General features: G+C 33.6%; 1 protein-coding gene across 1 annotated transcript; it reads left to right on the forward strand.

The window, feature by feature from the left end:
* Positions 1 to 719: 719 nt before the first annotated feature.
* On the forward strand, positions 720 to 1,937 carry LOC129003242 (uncharacterized). The gene has a single exon (XM_054431536.1). It carries the CDS (start codon positions 720 to 722, stop codon positions 1,935 to 1,937), a length of 1,218 nt encoding a protein of 405 aa, XP_054287511.1.
* The last annotated feature ends 13,426 nt before the right edge of the window (positions 1,938 to 15,363 follow it).

The raw sequence follows: 15,363 nt of genomic DNA on the forward strand, positions 1-15,363 counted from the left end.
TAGCTCCTCTCAAGACAATGTCGATTCCTCGACTGGAACTCACTGCTGCTACACTACTAGTAAAACTTGTAAAGTATGTTCGGAAAATGCTCAACTTAGAATCTACCCAAGCATGGTTATGGACTGACTCTATGGTTTCCCTAACCTGGATCACAAATCAACCTTCAAAATGGAAAGACTTTGTGCGTAACAGAGTAAGTGTTATACAAGAGACAGAACCGCTCGCTAAGTGGAGGTATGTAGCAGGAAATGAAAATCCAGCCGACTGTGCTTCACGAGGTGTTACTGCTAAAATCCTTAGCAACCATAAGCTTTGGTGGACGGGTCCTCCGTGGCTGAATAAAGATGTTTATGAATGGCCATCCACGACGTTTGATCCAGCTCAAGCAGCGAAATCTGAACTGCGAATCCCTCAATCAACTTGCCACATTTTAAACTTTGAACCAGAACCAGAAATGCTAGAGCGCTTCTCAACACTGTCAAAACTATTACGTGTTACTGCCTGGTGTCAAAAGTTCATTGCCAAAACAAAAAAATCCATCCCTACTAATTGTCAATCTTTTTTAACTCCTCAAGATCTCAACTCATCCCTTTTGTTGTGGGTAAAACTCATTCAAAAACATGCCTTCAAAAATGAGCTTGCGCGGTTACAAAACAACAGACCTTTAGAAAAATCTAATCTTATAAGTCTTAACCCCTTTGTCGATAACACTGGTTTAATGAGAGTTGGAGGCAGACTTGAACAATCTTCATTAGAATATGATTCAAAGCATCCTTATATCCTTCCGAAGAATTCTAAGTTCTCAAAACTAGTGATAGATGATGCTCATCTCAGGACTCTGCATAGTGGCACCCGTTGTACACTTGCAACCGTTCGTCAGAAGTTCTGGGTTGTTGGAGGTAGACCTATCGTCAAACGAGAACTGTTAAAGTGTGTTACTTGTGCTCGTTATCGCTCTCAAAGAGCTCAACAATTAATGGGGCAGCTTCCTCCTACAAGAACATCACCATCACGTCCCTTTTTGCACTCTGGTGTAGATTACGCAGGCCCTTTTGTAATCAAAACATGGCATGGAAAGAGAGCAAAAACCTACAAAGGTTATATTGCGGTGTTCATCTGCTCGGCGACATCAGCTATTCATCTAGAGTTGGTTTCCAACTACTCAGCAGAAGCCTTCATAGCGGCTTACAAACGATTCACCAGCCGTCGAGGCATCTGTGCTACTTTAACGAGTGACTGCGGGACAACATTTGTAGGAGCTGACAAAGAACTGAAAAGATTGTTTTCATCGTCTTCAGCAGAATCAGGTCAACTCAAATCCCTGCTTGCTAATGATGGAACTGAATGGAAATTCAACCCTCCTGCTGCTCCACATTTTGGAGGTCATTGGGAAGCTGGTGTTAAATCAGTTAAATACCATCTCAAAAGAGTTATGAAGACCCACCTACTAACTTACGAAGAATTTTCGACAGTGCTGGTACAAATAGAAGCTGTACTCAATTCTCGCCCTCTCTGCCAGCTTACAGAAGATCCAGACGATCTAGCAATCCTAACCCCTGCGCACTTTTTAGTTGGCGAATCTTTAACTACTATCCCAGAACCTAATCAAGAAAACCAACCCACATCAAGACTTACTCGATGGAAATTAACTCGCCAAATGTTGGAATCATTTTGGAAGAAGTGGTCTCGGGAGTACCTTCAACAACTTCAAGCAATATACAAATGGAGATTTCCTTCCTGTTCAATAAAACTCGGATCAGTTGTTCTTGTTGTTGATGAGCAATTACCACCATCAAAGTGGCCGCTAGCAAGAGTGACTGAACTTCATCCAGGTCGTGATGGACTTACCCGAGTAGCCACTCTGAGAACATCAAGTACCTCATTGAAAAGACCAATAGTCAAGCTTTGTCCTCTTCCAATTGAAGTCAGTGATTAATATTTATTGCTCCTTCGGTGCAATGGGGGGGAGAATGTTTAAAGTTATTTTTTCTAATTCACTGTTTCTAACAGCTGGTCTTATTTTATATCATGTTTACTTTTTGTTCAGTTTAAAGAAATACAGTCCACTAAAAACATCATCTAGTTTTTCTCTCTTAATTATCTATCTACATCTATCATTCAATCTAAGTTTATCCATCAGTATCTAAATTCTTTAATCAATAGGCCTAACGTTTATCGCATGTATAAAAAACCTTAACTATCTGAGGAAGTCAATCTTGACACGAAAAATTGAACTTTTACCTTTATTCATACATTAAATTTGATATTTTCGTTGTAATGTGATTACTACACTCTACGCACTATTGACATGTGGTGAGAGCCAGAAAAATGGGTCTGTGGAGATTTAGGCTGTAAAAACAGATTTGACGTATTCGTTTGGTTGGCACTACTGTGTTCTGTTTGTGGCCTTGATTGTTATCAAAGGTTTTGGGATTTTTTCTCAAAACGTATATTTTAACCACTCTAACAGTGTGAGGGCAAGGTGGTGAATTACTTTCCCTATTGAGTGACCCCTCATTTTGAAGGGATTTCAAAAAGAAATACATTAATGCAAACCCGAGGTAGATGTCTCACTCCTAGCCTAGATAGAAGTGAAAGTGGATGGATGGAATTGGTGATTTTTCACGTTAATCAAATTTTGGATTACCTGCCCTTATGGCTAGGGGTGAGAATGATACCTTGGGTTTCATTAGTTTCACCTTGGGTTGGGTTAGTGCTTTGCGTCATTGTATTTCTTTTGACAAACCCTTCAAAATGAGGGGTCACTCAATAGAGTTTGCTATCAGAAAAAAGTCATCCCATACCTCCAACCCTGTTTGGGGGGTTTCAAAAATTTGCGATGTATAGGATTGCGGATCCCTTGTTAACAAATAATGCCGGAAACAGAATATTTCTATCCATTACGGTTTTAAAAATACAGATTTGTTCCATACTTAATTTACACACTGTATGTAATGAAATGGTTATCAATCAAACGAATATTCAAAGAAAATACTAAAGGTAGCCAGTACAGTTTATTTTTAAGAGTTATCATTTTGTTTTCTATATTCAAATGTATTTCTTCCCCAGGTCCCGGATTAAAATCCCGTTAATCACCAATGGATTTTGTCCATGCAATATATAATGCCGCAACCCACTAGAACTCACCTGAAGTAATGTGTAAAACATTTATGGACTATAACTAGCGTACTGGGACGTGAAGGTAGGCCAACCTGCTTAATCATAGCCAATCGTGTACTAAACAGTATATTTAGTTCGATACGAGATAGTTCTAGACATCATTACTACAAGTATTAAAAAATACCCCCGCCGCAGCAAACCTGCAGACTTAGCGAATTTCCATCTGCCTGATTGAATTGACATTAAAATGTCTCCTTAAAAATATCTCATTTTATTCCCTTTTTAAATATAATTAGTTTTACGAGTACTTAGGTTTGCTGCCACGGGGGGGGGAGTGTTTTTGTTGTAAAATCTTAATAGTTTAGTAAGAAATGAATGTATTTTCCAAATTCGAACAAAATTTGTTCATAAACAAGCAAACTACAACAGTTGACTTATTCTCCATAATAATAACATGGGAATTTTAAATTTACAATTTTTTCTCCACAACCATTAGGTGCATAATAACGCTTCAATATACTAAATTATTAGTTTTTATGAGCTCTACAAAATGGTTTCGAAAGAAATTGTGAAATTTTGTGTTTTTAGGGTCAAATATTGGAAAACCCTATTTTTACCCCATAAACCCCCCCATAAACCCTTGTTCCCATAGTCCGATCATGCTGATTCGCGAACTCGTTCGAGTAAATGTAGGTTTACACGTTTGTACCAAATTCCATCAAAATCGGATCATTTTTGCTCGAGTTATCGTGCTGACGGATATATATATATATATATATATATATATATATATATATATATATATATATATATAAATTTGAACGGATGGTGTTTTTGGCCTCTAGGGACCTCGAAACGAAAAAGTAAATTGGTCCCGGGTCCAGGTCTTACTATGAGTACTACGGTAATAGCTTATTCCCTATATGGGAAATTCGCTAAAAGCTTTACCCGTTTTCACTTTCAAAATTTATTCATTTGATTTTTGTACAGTACTTGGCTTTTATTCATACCAATAAAAATATATGAAAGTACACAAAATACTTCAAGTGACACTTGTAATAATAGGCAAATCGCCTATTGGGTCTGATTGGAGTGTCCAATCGAAATCGATCACCACTTACCATCTTTCATATGTATTTACTGTCTTGTGAGTAAACAGTATAAGTGTAAATATATTATTACAAGTTACATTTGACGTATTTTCGTACTTTCAGGTATTTTAATAACACGTACGGAGCTGATCAAAAAGTTATTCAATAAATATATACATATATTTTTATAAAATAAAAAGAATTTATTGTGAGGTATAATTTTATCGAGCTTGTTATAATAACAAACGACAATCCTCCACCAACCTGACTCAGCCACCGTGTGTTGTAGTATTATGTCGCCGCTTTTTCCTACTTCAGCCTAACAAGCTGTCCACTTGAAGCCAACAAATGTAATGTTACCTCGTTATGTGTAGAAGTTGACAGATACTGACTTGACTGTTTCATCGTCGATTATTAACTGGGTTTTATACTGGTTATACAATTCATTTACTATATTCATTTACTTATATAATATAGAATTTAAAACGTGGTTTTATAAAAGGTTTAAAACATTTCCAAGAAGACTATTTTGTCCTACACATATAATTGGGCATAAATTTATAAATACCATGCCTGTGAAACTAAATATAGTCAATCATTGTTTCAGGGCGGTAAATTATGATATTCAATGGAAATTATTTTACTGTTCCGGAGTTCTGTATAATTGTTAAAAATTATATTTGAGTTCATAATCTGAACAATTTTCCCCTGCATTTAAGCTTTTCTATATATAAATTTCTGGATAACACCCATCGTTGACGCAATGTATTTTTAGCAACAGTTTATGTGGTCGGTTACCATCGTACGCTTAAGGAGATTATTATGAGTTTTTTGAACAAAATTCAAAGACTTTTACAATCAAAACATTCTAAAGCGTTTTGGTGATGCTATGAGTGTTTGACTGCAGTGCCATATCAGGTACTTCATATGCATTAGTCATAATTCAAGTCGGAACACCAGAGTTTGGTAGTGTTTGCATTAGTTAAATAATTAAAATCATACTGATATAGAGTATAGTAAGAGATCGAAATGATAGTCTGGTATTTTGTTTCAAACCTTATTTTTGTTATAATATTTTGATAAATTGGTTTAATTTTAGAATGTAATTATTTATTCATTTTTTTTTAAAGAGAGGTTAGTGACCCCTTTTAACCTTGCATTCTCCCATCCACATATGTAGACTAACTGCCCGTGCGTGGAACGTATCCAGCAAAGCAAAGGGTGAGCTGGTACAGCACAAGGGTGAACTGTACTGATAAAAAGTAGTGGCAGTGACCAGGAACCCACAATATCTAAATCCCACGCCATCGTTGCCCTGAGCCCAAAGTCCGTGACGCTACAGACTGAGCCACCGACTCACCACTCAAAGAATTTGACGAACTATAGTTAAATCTTTTATAAAGCATAGTACGAATGCCCAAGCGTTAATGCAGTGTATTATACCCTCAGTTAGTCATAGATAGCCATGATAGCCCACTACTACTACTTATGATATGCCAATATACGAGAAATTTAACTATTAGAAAATTGATTGTATGAAGAATTGATGTCTTAGGTCTACTAAATTGTTGCATGTTAGTGTTTAAATAGCTTTGCTGAAAGTCTTCATCAACGTCGTCAGAGCATTAAGGCTGTGCTAAAAAGTAAAGTAGGCCCACGCCTCGTAAATCTTTAGCAAATGTCAGATTACTGAGCTTATATTGATTTCTAAAGCAATATATATCATCTGTAGATTTATTTTTTATGGGGATTTAAAAAAAACAAATCGTTATAAGTAGGGAACTGGTCTTAGTTGCATTCAATTGTAAAAAATAAAAAACCGATACAAATTCATATGTGTAATATATATATATATATATATGTATATATAATATATATATATATAAACAACGATTAAAAACAATATAGTAAAAAAAATAAAGAGAATCTATAGGAAATAATAGATGTACAATAGCCATCGAAATACAGGTAATGTGTATATGAAACAAATACAAACACATTTTGATTCATTTTATTTATTTTACTCATATTTCAATATTCTGTAATTTTTTTCAATTTCAAAGTATACTTATATTTTTGTACAAGTTGTTAGATTTTACAAAGTGAATAAACTACAATAATAAAGACATCACTGGAATTTTATACATGGACCTCTAAGACAGAAATATGAGACTAGTTTATTTACTAGTATATTTATGTTCTACTTATATGGTAATAAATTATAATAAAGAAGGTTTGATGACACATCCCACCACACAATAGCGTAAATATATTCCCCTGCAAGCCATGCATTTTGTACATGCACATTTAGTCTATAAGGCTGCTATTTTCATCTTGTAAAATACAATATGCAGCCTGTTAAGCGGAGGTGTTTTCAAGAGCGCTTACATTTTTATTAGCACCGGCGACAAGTGCCTCTTGGTCCTAGTATTTCGCTGAGTCGTCACTCATAAAGAATGCAAAACGACCAACAAAGTCGCTTTCATGTAAACTGTGAGCTTCTGAATGTACAAAGGTCACACCGTTTTGCTGCCTTTGTTAAGCCGCTTTTTAAGGAAACACCCAAGCTAGCTGCTATAAAGAAAACTCAACAAGTTTAACAGGTTTTTTATTAGCTGAGGTCTTAATTGTCTATAAGATTTTGCATAATGAACATAAAAATACCAAGCTGATACATCAGACGTTTCCAGTAGCTAAATTCTGATCAAAGAAATTTTAGACGACTTAAATTTCAAGCATGTTTTTGCACAAATCTTGATACAGCGTGCGGCAAAAACCGATCTATTTTCTACAGCACACTGTTCGGTGACAGACCATCTGAGGGTGGTGGGAATAGGCTCATTGGAAATCCTACACATTATATGCAGCCATAATACAGAGGTCGCCTGAGCTACTTGCGTTTGTTATCGAGTCAAATTTAAAAAGTAATGATTCAGTCATTGCAACTCATCGTCAGTAGTTCCGTGCTTTATTTTAATTAGGGCGACATGGCTTCCATAAAGTATCACAATCATGTGGGGGGGTTACCAAGTAAAATAATTTATAAATAAAAAACTTTTTTGAACAAAACGTTTTTAAACGCCCTAAAAAGTACAAAATAATTTATAAATATGTTGAGAGAGTATAAATACTTGTACGATTTAAAACGAAAAACGTTGGGTGCATGCAATTAATTTATAATAATACATTAGTTCAGTAGGTGAAGGTAATTGTAAACTATCTATTGCATGCACCCCACGTTTTTCGTTTTAAATCGTACAAGTATTTATACTCTCTCAACATATTTATAAATTATTTGTAAATTATTTTGTACTTTTTAGGGCGTTTAAAAACGTTTTGTTTAAAAAAGTTTTTTATTTATAAATTATTTTATACTTTTTAGTTTTAATGTGTGTGTATGTTAAATCTATTTCAAGCGTCTATATCAGATTAAGACAGAGGCATGTGGGAAATCCAAGGTTTATTTGAGTTTCTTTGCATATAATTATGTATTAGATTGCATGTATGGCCTACTATTAACTATAAATATATCAATCTATTTGATTTATTGTTTACTTTATAGAATACTAAATAAATAACAAATGACATTATTAACAAACTCCTTTATATCTGCAATCAGATTGTTTATCTTTATTTTGAAATGTTTGTTTGTATAAAGAATCTCTTGGGAGCAGAACCTGTACCTCTTAACCTCTGCTTTTTGAACTGTCAAATTTAAGTATTTACAGCTGACTTAAATTAGTTGATATATTTACATCCTTTCAAAATGTAAACATGAAAAATTTGGAAGCCCATGGGGCGTAGCCCAAGGGAAATATGAAAATTAAATTATATAATATCGCATTGTCATGCATTTGTGAGCTATGTTTCAAATTTCAAGTCTCTAGCTTATCGGTTACATCGTTTAAAATTGATATCAAAATTTGTAGGAAAGCGAGCTAATAAAAACAAGCCCATGGGGCGTAGCCCGAAAGGAAATATGAAAATTAAATGATATAATATTGCAATGTCATCCATTTGTGAGCTATGTTTCAAATTTCAAGTCTCTAGCTCATCGGGAAGTATCAAAATTTGCAAGAAATCGATTTAATAAAAACAAGCCCATGGGGCGTAGCCTAAGGGAAATATGAAAATTAAATTGTATAATATTGCATTGTCTTCCATTTGTGAGATATGTTTCAAGTTTCAAGTCCCTAGCTCATCGGGAAGTTAGTATAAAATCGGTTGCAAAATTTGTAGCGGACAAGAAAGCGACCTAATAAAAACGTTTTAAAAAAGGGCTTCTGTGTTCCAAAAGAAGCTGACAAGCCGTTAAACGTCAGATAGGACGCAAGAAAACTAACATTCAATAGAGCTCGTGCTGCTGTAGAAAACAGTCCTCGTAGGCCCACCCGAAAACAAGCATCTGCTTTCAACATGTCTGATCGCTCGGTTACACTAATTTTTAGGTTCGATCTTAATTATTATCCCTACAGTAATGATGTGACCTCTATGACTAAAGATAACGGCATCCTGTAGGCTTTCCAACGAACCTCAGACGACTTGTCGCTGAACAGTGCGGAAAATAGATTGGTTGTTTTGCCGCACCCTGTACTATACTGAATATAAAGAATGATAATATTCCTATGACATTTTCATTAGCCATCGTAAAACAAAAATGAATGTATCAGCATTTTTTTTACTTTTCTTGTTAGTCATATTATTAAACAAGCAAAGTAGGTTAATGGAATAGTTTCTAAACGAAAAAGAAGTTGAGGTAATATTTAAAACGCAACTGCAAACTTTGACAACTTCATTATGCAACTAGGTTCCTCTGTGACGGTTCACCTTAGGTTTCAGCGACACATATAAGTTAGAAAACTGATTAAATACTAATTTTAACTTTGCAAAGTATCTATAGCTATGTTTCCGATTAAAACTTGCCTTACAGCTAACAAGAGCTTTAAGCAATATTTTTTCATCCTACTGTCGGGAAAGCAGCTGTTTTAGTTATCTAAATAGTAGACAAAATCGTTGTTTTCGTGTAACTTTAAATAGGGAATAGAAAAAAACGTATGGCAATTTTTCGGTTCGCTAACTCAAAATGTTATCAGTGCATTATAAAAACGCTGCTAGTCACACGATATTATTTAAAGTTATGTTTGTAAACAACATTGATGACGACTTTGTATAACCTCAAATTATGTGGAATAATTTTGTATCTAAATCGTAGTACTTAAAAAGAGCCTTATTCGTACTAGTGATGAAAACTAAGTTCTATTATATCCTACATAAAAAACCCTAAGTTCTCAGCTGATTTAACGAGTTAATATTTAGAATAGAACCGCATGCAAGTTAACAAAAATAGCATAACAAAAATAGCCCAGTGTTTCGTAAGAAACAAGAAAGGGAATGGTCTATGGTTTTATTTTGCCAATACACAAAACGGTTCGAGGTTTAGTCTACTTAACGACCCCATACTTAAAATGCCATGATAAATCTGGCAGTATACTTATATTTTTCAAGTGAACAATAATACAAAATCTGACTTTTATTGGAACCGATTGTAAGAATACTTATGGGGACCTATATAATTTGGAGTCCGTGTCCTTCTTACTACACATTTTTATAGACTAAGCTTTGCAAAGTGTATTTTGTCAATGCCAAGTGACCTCTACACTGAGATACAACACACGTAATCTCGCTGAGGTTAAGCTTACAAAACTACCTTCCTTTGTCTCCTTCCATGTCAATGTAATTAACTTTGTCCTCTCTTTCATCTCTTACTCGCTTTGTTGGTTAAGAGTCAAATACCACTATGATTTAGATACATATTTATAGTAACACTAGTTAATTTAATTTAAAAAAATACTTTTTAATGTTCAAAATAAAAATGTAATACTCTGTAAAAACCGTGAGTTAATCGTGCGATTTATACAAAATGGCACTCGATAGCGCTCTTAAAATACGTTGTGATTGAAAAGTCCCGGAACGGTGTAATGTATCTTTTTACTATTATTAATAAAGAAATGAGACTTGGTATATCAATATTAACCATAAATATTTACTCTGTTAAGCTATTATCACTGTTTTATCCCTTAAGGGAGCGGCTTACGAGGAGTCAGATAAAATCTTTAAATAGCAGCATAGGTTGAGCTTGGTATCAAATTAAAGGTCTTAGTAAAATACATTGCCTTAAACCCGAACTCCAACGGAAAACTGAGCCAAAAACCACAGCTGTTCAAGGATTCGTCGAATTTGTAATGCTATTTATACACTATCTCCTAAAAGGGTGTGGGCTAGAATTCAGAAGGGATCGGTCGATATGCACATTAAATTTATTAAGGTCTTTATTAGTAGAATACAATGACAAAAATTAGAGCTCAAAAGAGCAACTGAGTAAAAAATGGCAGCCGTTCAAAGATTCGAAATGACAGATTCAAGAAATATTTAAACTGGTGCAACTTTTTACTCTGTTGTCCATTCGAGATCGAGGCGTTCTACTGACTTTTTGTTTGATGCCAAACTTGACCTATGCTGCTATTTAAGGTATTTTTCTCACCCATCATGGGCCATCCCCCTTAAGGGATAAAAAAGAAATAATATAGCTCAAAAGAGTAGACATTTATGGCTTTTATTGATATACCAAATCTCATTAATCTATCTATAATAGTAAAAATGTATTACACCGTTCCGTGACTTTTCAATCACCCTGTACAACAATAGTTTGGAAACTTAATTTTAACTTCAATTACTACCATACAGTTGGTAATATACTAAATCCCAATTATAAAGGACAGCTAGGTTAGTTCTTTCTATACATATTTAAAAGATGTTGACTTTTCTCTGGATTGAACTGGCAACATTTTAATCACCAGATAAAATAAACATTAAATCCACTCAACTATCTAGATAAATGCAACGTATAATTACGTTAGCGTCTTACGTAGACGTCTTACGTATAATTGTAGTGTTCCAAATCCCATCTTGGTGAGATCTCAGAATATTTGTTTACGCAGTAAACCGCTGACTTTTATATATAAGTATTAATCTTTATTTATTTATGAAGATCATTGTTCATTTTATGCAATGTATATCAGTAAAGAGTGAAATTAATTTCAGGATCCAATAAACGTAGTTGGTTCATTTTGCCTTTTGCCTTTTTACAGACAGCTGATCTTCTTAAATTTGCTATTGTTCTGGATCAGATGCTTTTGTACATTGTGAGAATGTTGAAAACAGTTTTTATTCAGATTATTAAAAGAATTGTAAAATATTTATTTCTTGTAGTTTATAGTAATAGTAGGAAAAACACGATTTTAATAGCATCCAAGTTTATTTCCTACATTAGGATACTCTAACGAGTATAAGTTAAACTGACCATCCGACCAGTAGGCAAAATGCATAATTTTCCCCCCTCCGCGCCACCCACCATATTGGAAAAATCTAACTTTCTTGACATTTTTTCTGCTTTGAAACCTATAATTGACAAGTCCTGCTATTTATAACACGGTAAATGTAACTCACAAATCGATTCCCACGACTGTCAGTAACTCAAACTAAACTTAGACGAGTAAATAATTTGATGAAGGAAGTTTAAAAGTGCTTCACATTTTCAGAGTGGCATGTGTCAAACTATTTTAAAGAGAGGAAAACAGTTTACTACTTTCGGAAATAGAGTTTAAGAGTTGAATTAGTTTAGATTATTAGTTTTCAGACCGATTTGGGAATTTTATTATAATTCTTTTATTTGTTTTCATCCGAAATCAAACATTTTACAAGATGGAATTATGTGTTCTTGTGAATAGAAAAATACTTTTTATTTATGCGTTCGTTAGTGTCAATAACAAAACATATAACACGGTACACGCAAAAATGCCCTGACGTACCTGCAAACCTACTGCAAACGTACCTGCAAACGTACCTGCAAAAATGCGGTAATACGTTATCCTCTACAAGATTTAGCATTTCCATGAAAATGTGCACAATAAGATGCGTTTTTGACATACTTTTTTCAGTGGTAATAGGAGTATGAAATATCAGGTCAATATAATACTTAAGATATACGCAGCCAGTATGTACAGATAATGCAAATCCACTTGTTTATATTTTTTCTATTACTTATATTCTTTTCTTCCGATCCAATCCAATAATAATTAGTATTAAATAAATACTACGATTTTTTAGCTAAACCTTGATGTTAAAATTCCTGTTAACATGTTATAGCAACGTATGTGAATTTTTACTTTTAGAATGTAATGCGTATACTCATGTCCTATAGGTATTGAGATAAGTAAACCAAATTAATAGTTAAATCCTCGCACCTAAATTAGTTTGCAATATTGTGAGTAATGAAAAATTGGTGATTTTATCATTGGTAAAAAAACCTTAAGCAGTAAATAAATAATTATAAAAAAAGACGATGCATATGCATTTTACCTTTCCAACAGTGTGAATGCTTTATGTAGAAAATCGAACACCAAAAGCGCAAAGTTGAAGCTATTGACACTTTGGTTACCGAATTTCCCCCAAGTGACCAAGTTTCATCTTTATATTCAAAGTTACTTCCTCAAGTTAGCTGAACAAAGTTTACGGTCAATATCCCAAACAGCATCACTGTTTGGCTTAATATTTAGTATTAAGTGAGTCTCAGGTGGAATACAGGTCATAGGATCGGAAAAATTAACAGCGACTTAATTTTAGCGAATTTCCTTAGGAAGTAGCTATTACTGTTGGTGGCACGGCAAGACCTGGGCCCGGGGCCGATTTAATTTTCAATTTTAATGTTCCCAGATGCTAAAATACCTAGCTATTCGAAAAAGTCTTTAAATATATGTATCCGTTAACGCAATATATTGAGTAATTTTGTTTCGATTTAGATTAAAGTTGGCTTTAAGTGTAGGGCGTAATAATTGAATGAGTTCACAATCTAGCGAGATTGGGTCATGGGGTATTGTAATGTTTTTGAAATCCAATGGCTCAATATAGAAACAGTAATGTCACATGATTTACATGTGACATTAATATAACATACTCTGGCTTCAATTTTGATTCAAAGGAAAAGATCAAGTATAAGTTTCATTTATCTGGCAAAGAGATAAGTCTAAGACCCAACTCAAACATGAGTCTTTGAATTTGGGTTGGACAGAAACTGGAAAGTGACCAGGAGCCCGAAGTTTTAAAACCTTTATTCAATGACCCTGGCTTAATTTAAAATAACACTTTCCTCAAAAAATAAATAATAATTTTCACAACACGTTTGTGGCAATACATACAACAGTAGTTATGAGTGAATACTGAAAAAAAGATATACGTCCAATAACACATGTAATAATATATTTACACTTATACTGTTGACTTTTAGTGAAGACGTTAAGTTTTTAGGTTTGTCTTTACAACCAAATATTAAATGGAACACCCACATCTCAAATGTATGTAAACAAATTTTTAGAAGCACTTTTGTGATCAGAAGACTTAGTAATATAGTAAGCTTAGATATTTTGTTAGCAGTTTATTTCTCTCTAATTCAAAGTCACTTGATGTATGGTATTGTGATTTGGGGCTGTGATAATAATATTAAGAAATTGTTAGTGTTATAAAAAAGAGCTTTGAGAGTAATGTGTAAAGTAAGGAGAAGAGCCCACTGTAAACCACTTTTTAGAAAACTAGGAGTGTTAACTGTACCTGCATTGTATGTGTTAAATTTATTGCAATATATTAAGTCTAACATAAATGAGTTTCCTACCAATAGTTTAGTTCATAGTCGTTGTACTAGACAAAATAGTTTTTTGAGAGTCAATCAGTGCAATTATCAAGCTACTACTAATTCACCTTTTGAAACAGGTAAAAGAATCTTTAACTCTCTTCCTCAAAATATTAAGTTGTTAGATGATAAGAAATTTAAAACATGTTTAAAAAGTTTATTGTTAGATATTTGTATATATGATGTGAATGAGTTTGTAGAATATTTGTCTCAACCCAATCTATATTTCAACTTATAGGTCTAGTCAATAGAATGTTAAATAGAAGTCTTGGATGTATACTAGGCCTAATGTTAATTATTATTATACTGTATTCTTCCCGGACGACGCCATGAATGTAACATGTTTTAAAGGCAATAAAAGTTTGTCATTTGTCGTTTGTCACAAGACGGTAAATACATATAAAAGTAACAAACATATAAAAGGTGGTTAGTGGTCATCGATTTCGATTGGACACTCCAATCATCATCAGGTAGGCGTACCTCCCAATCGCCCCTCCTCCTATTGCTCCCTTCGGCTATTGGGTCTGAAGATGGTTAGAGTGTCCAATCGAAATCGATGACCACTTACCACCTGTTATATGTATTTACCGTCGTGAGTCATCAGTATAAGTGTAAATATATTATTACATGTGAAATTAGACGTATATCTTTTTGTTTTTTTTTCAGGTAATTTAATAATACTTACAATACTGATCAAGAAGTTATTCAGTATACAATAATAGTTTTTATGGTCAACGTTAAATTGGTATAAACCTACAGTTCTAAAAACCTCCTTCCTTTCTTCTAATCGAAAAAGATACTATCAATAAAGATTATTTAAAACTAATAATTGATGTAAGGTATTCTGTTTATATCCTTTAGTATAGCAAGGTTATTTACGTTACGGTACATTGCGACTATCCTGTATTATAGTCAGGCAATTACAGTATATAATAGGCGTTATACAGGGTTTGAGTTAAATTTTTTTGGAAAAACTCTTATGAGATTGACTTGGGCCATTTAAATTTTCAAAGAAATGTTTAACCTCTCTCTTCACGGGACCGAGCTTTTCTCGTGAGAGAGTATTCATCAAAATATTCTTCAAAATTTGTGTAAAAGTAACACACTTTAGTTATCTTTTGATCAAATTTTTCTAAGTAGATGCCTTAATTATTTAGTTTATCATATTTTAAGCCATACACTTTTAGATTGATTATATTAGCTTGATGTTTGTTACTTGCAATTACATATTTGCAGAAAAATCTATCATGTTTGTAAAATCATAAGTCCAAACATACAGCATAACACGAGACAGGTATGTAAGTGTTTGCACCATAAAATGTAGATTATAGATAGAGATCGAGATATTTAAAAAATCGTAGGTAAACACATTAAATCAACATGCAATAAAGAACCAATACATATGTTTG

This window comes from Macrosteles quadrilineatus, unplaced genomic scaffold (assembly GCF_028750875.1).
Source record: "Macrosteles quadrilineatus isolate MER2022 unplaced genomic scaffold, UCM_ALF_1.0 Scaffold_9__3_contigs__length_116548681, whole genome shotgun sequence".
NCBI lineage: Eukaryota > Metazoa > Arthropoda > Insecta > Hemiptera > Cicadellidae > Macrosteles > Macrosteles quadrilineatus.

What these genes read in the sequence shown, in the direction of transcription:
- LOC129003242 (XM_054431536.1), top strand. Translation starts at nt 720, where the DNA reads ATGAGAGTTGGAGGCAGACTTGAACAATCTTCATTAGAATATGATTCA.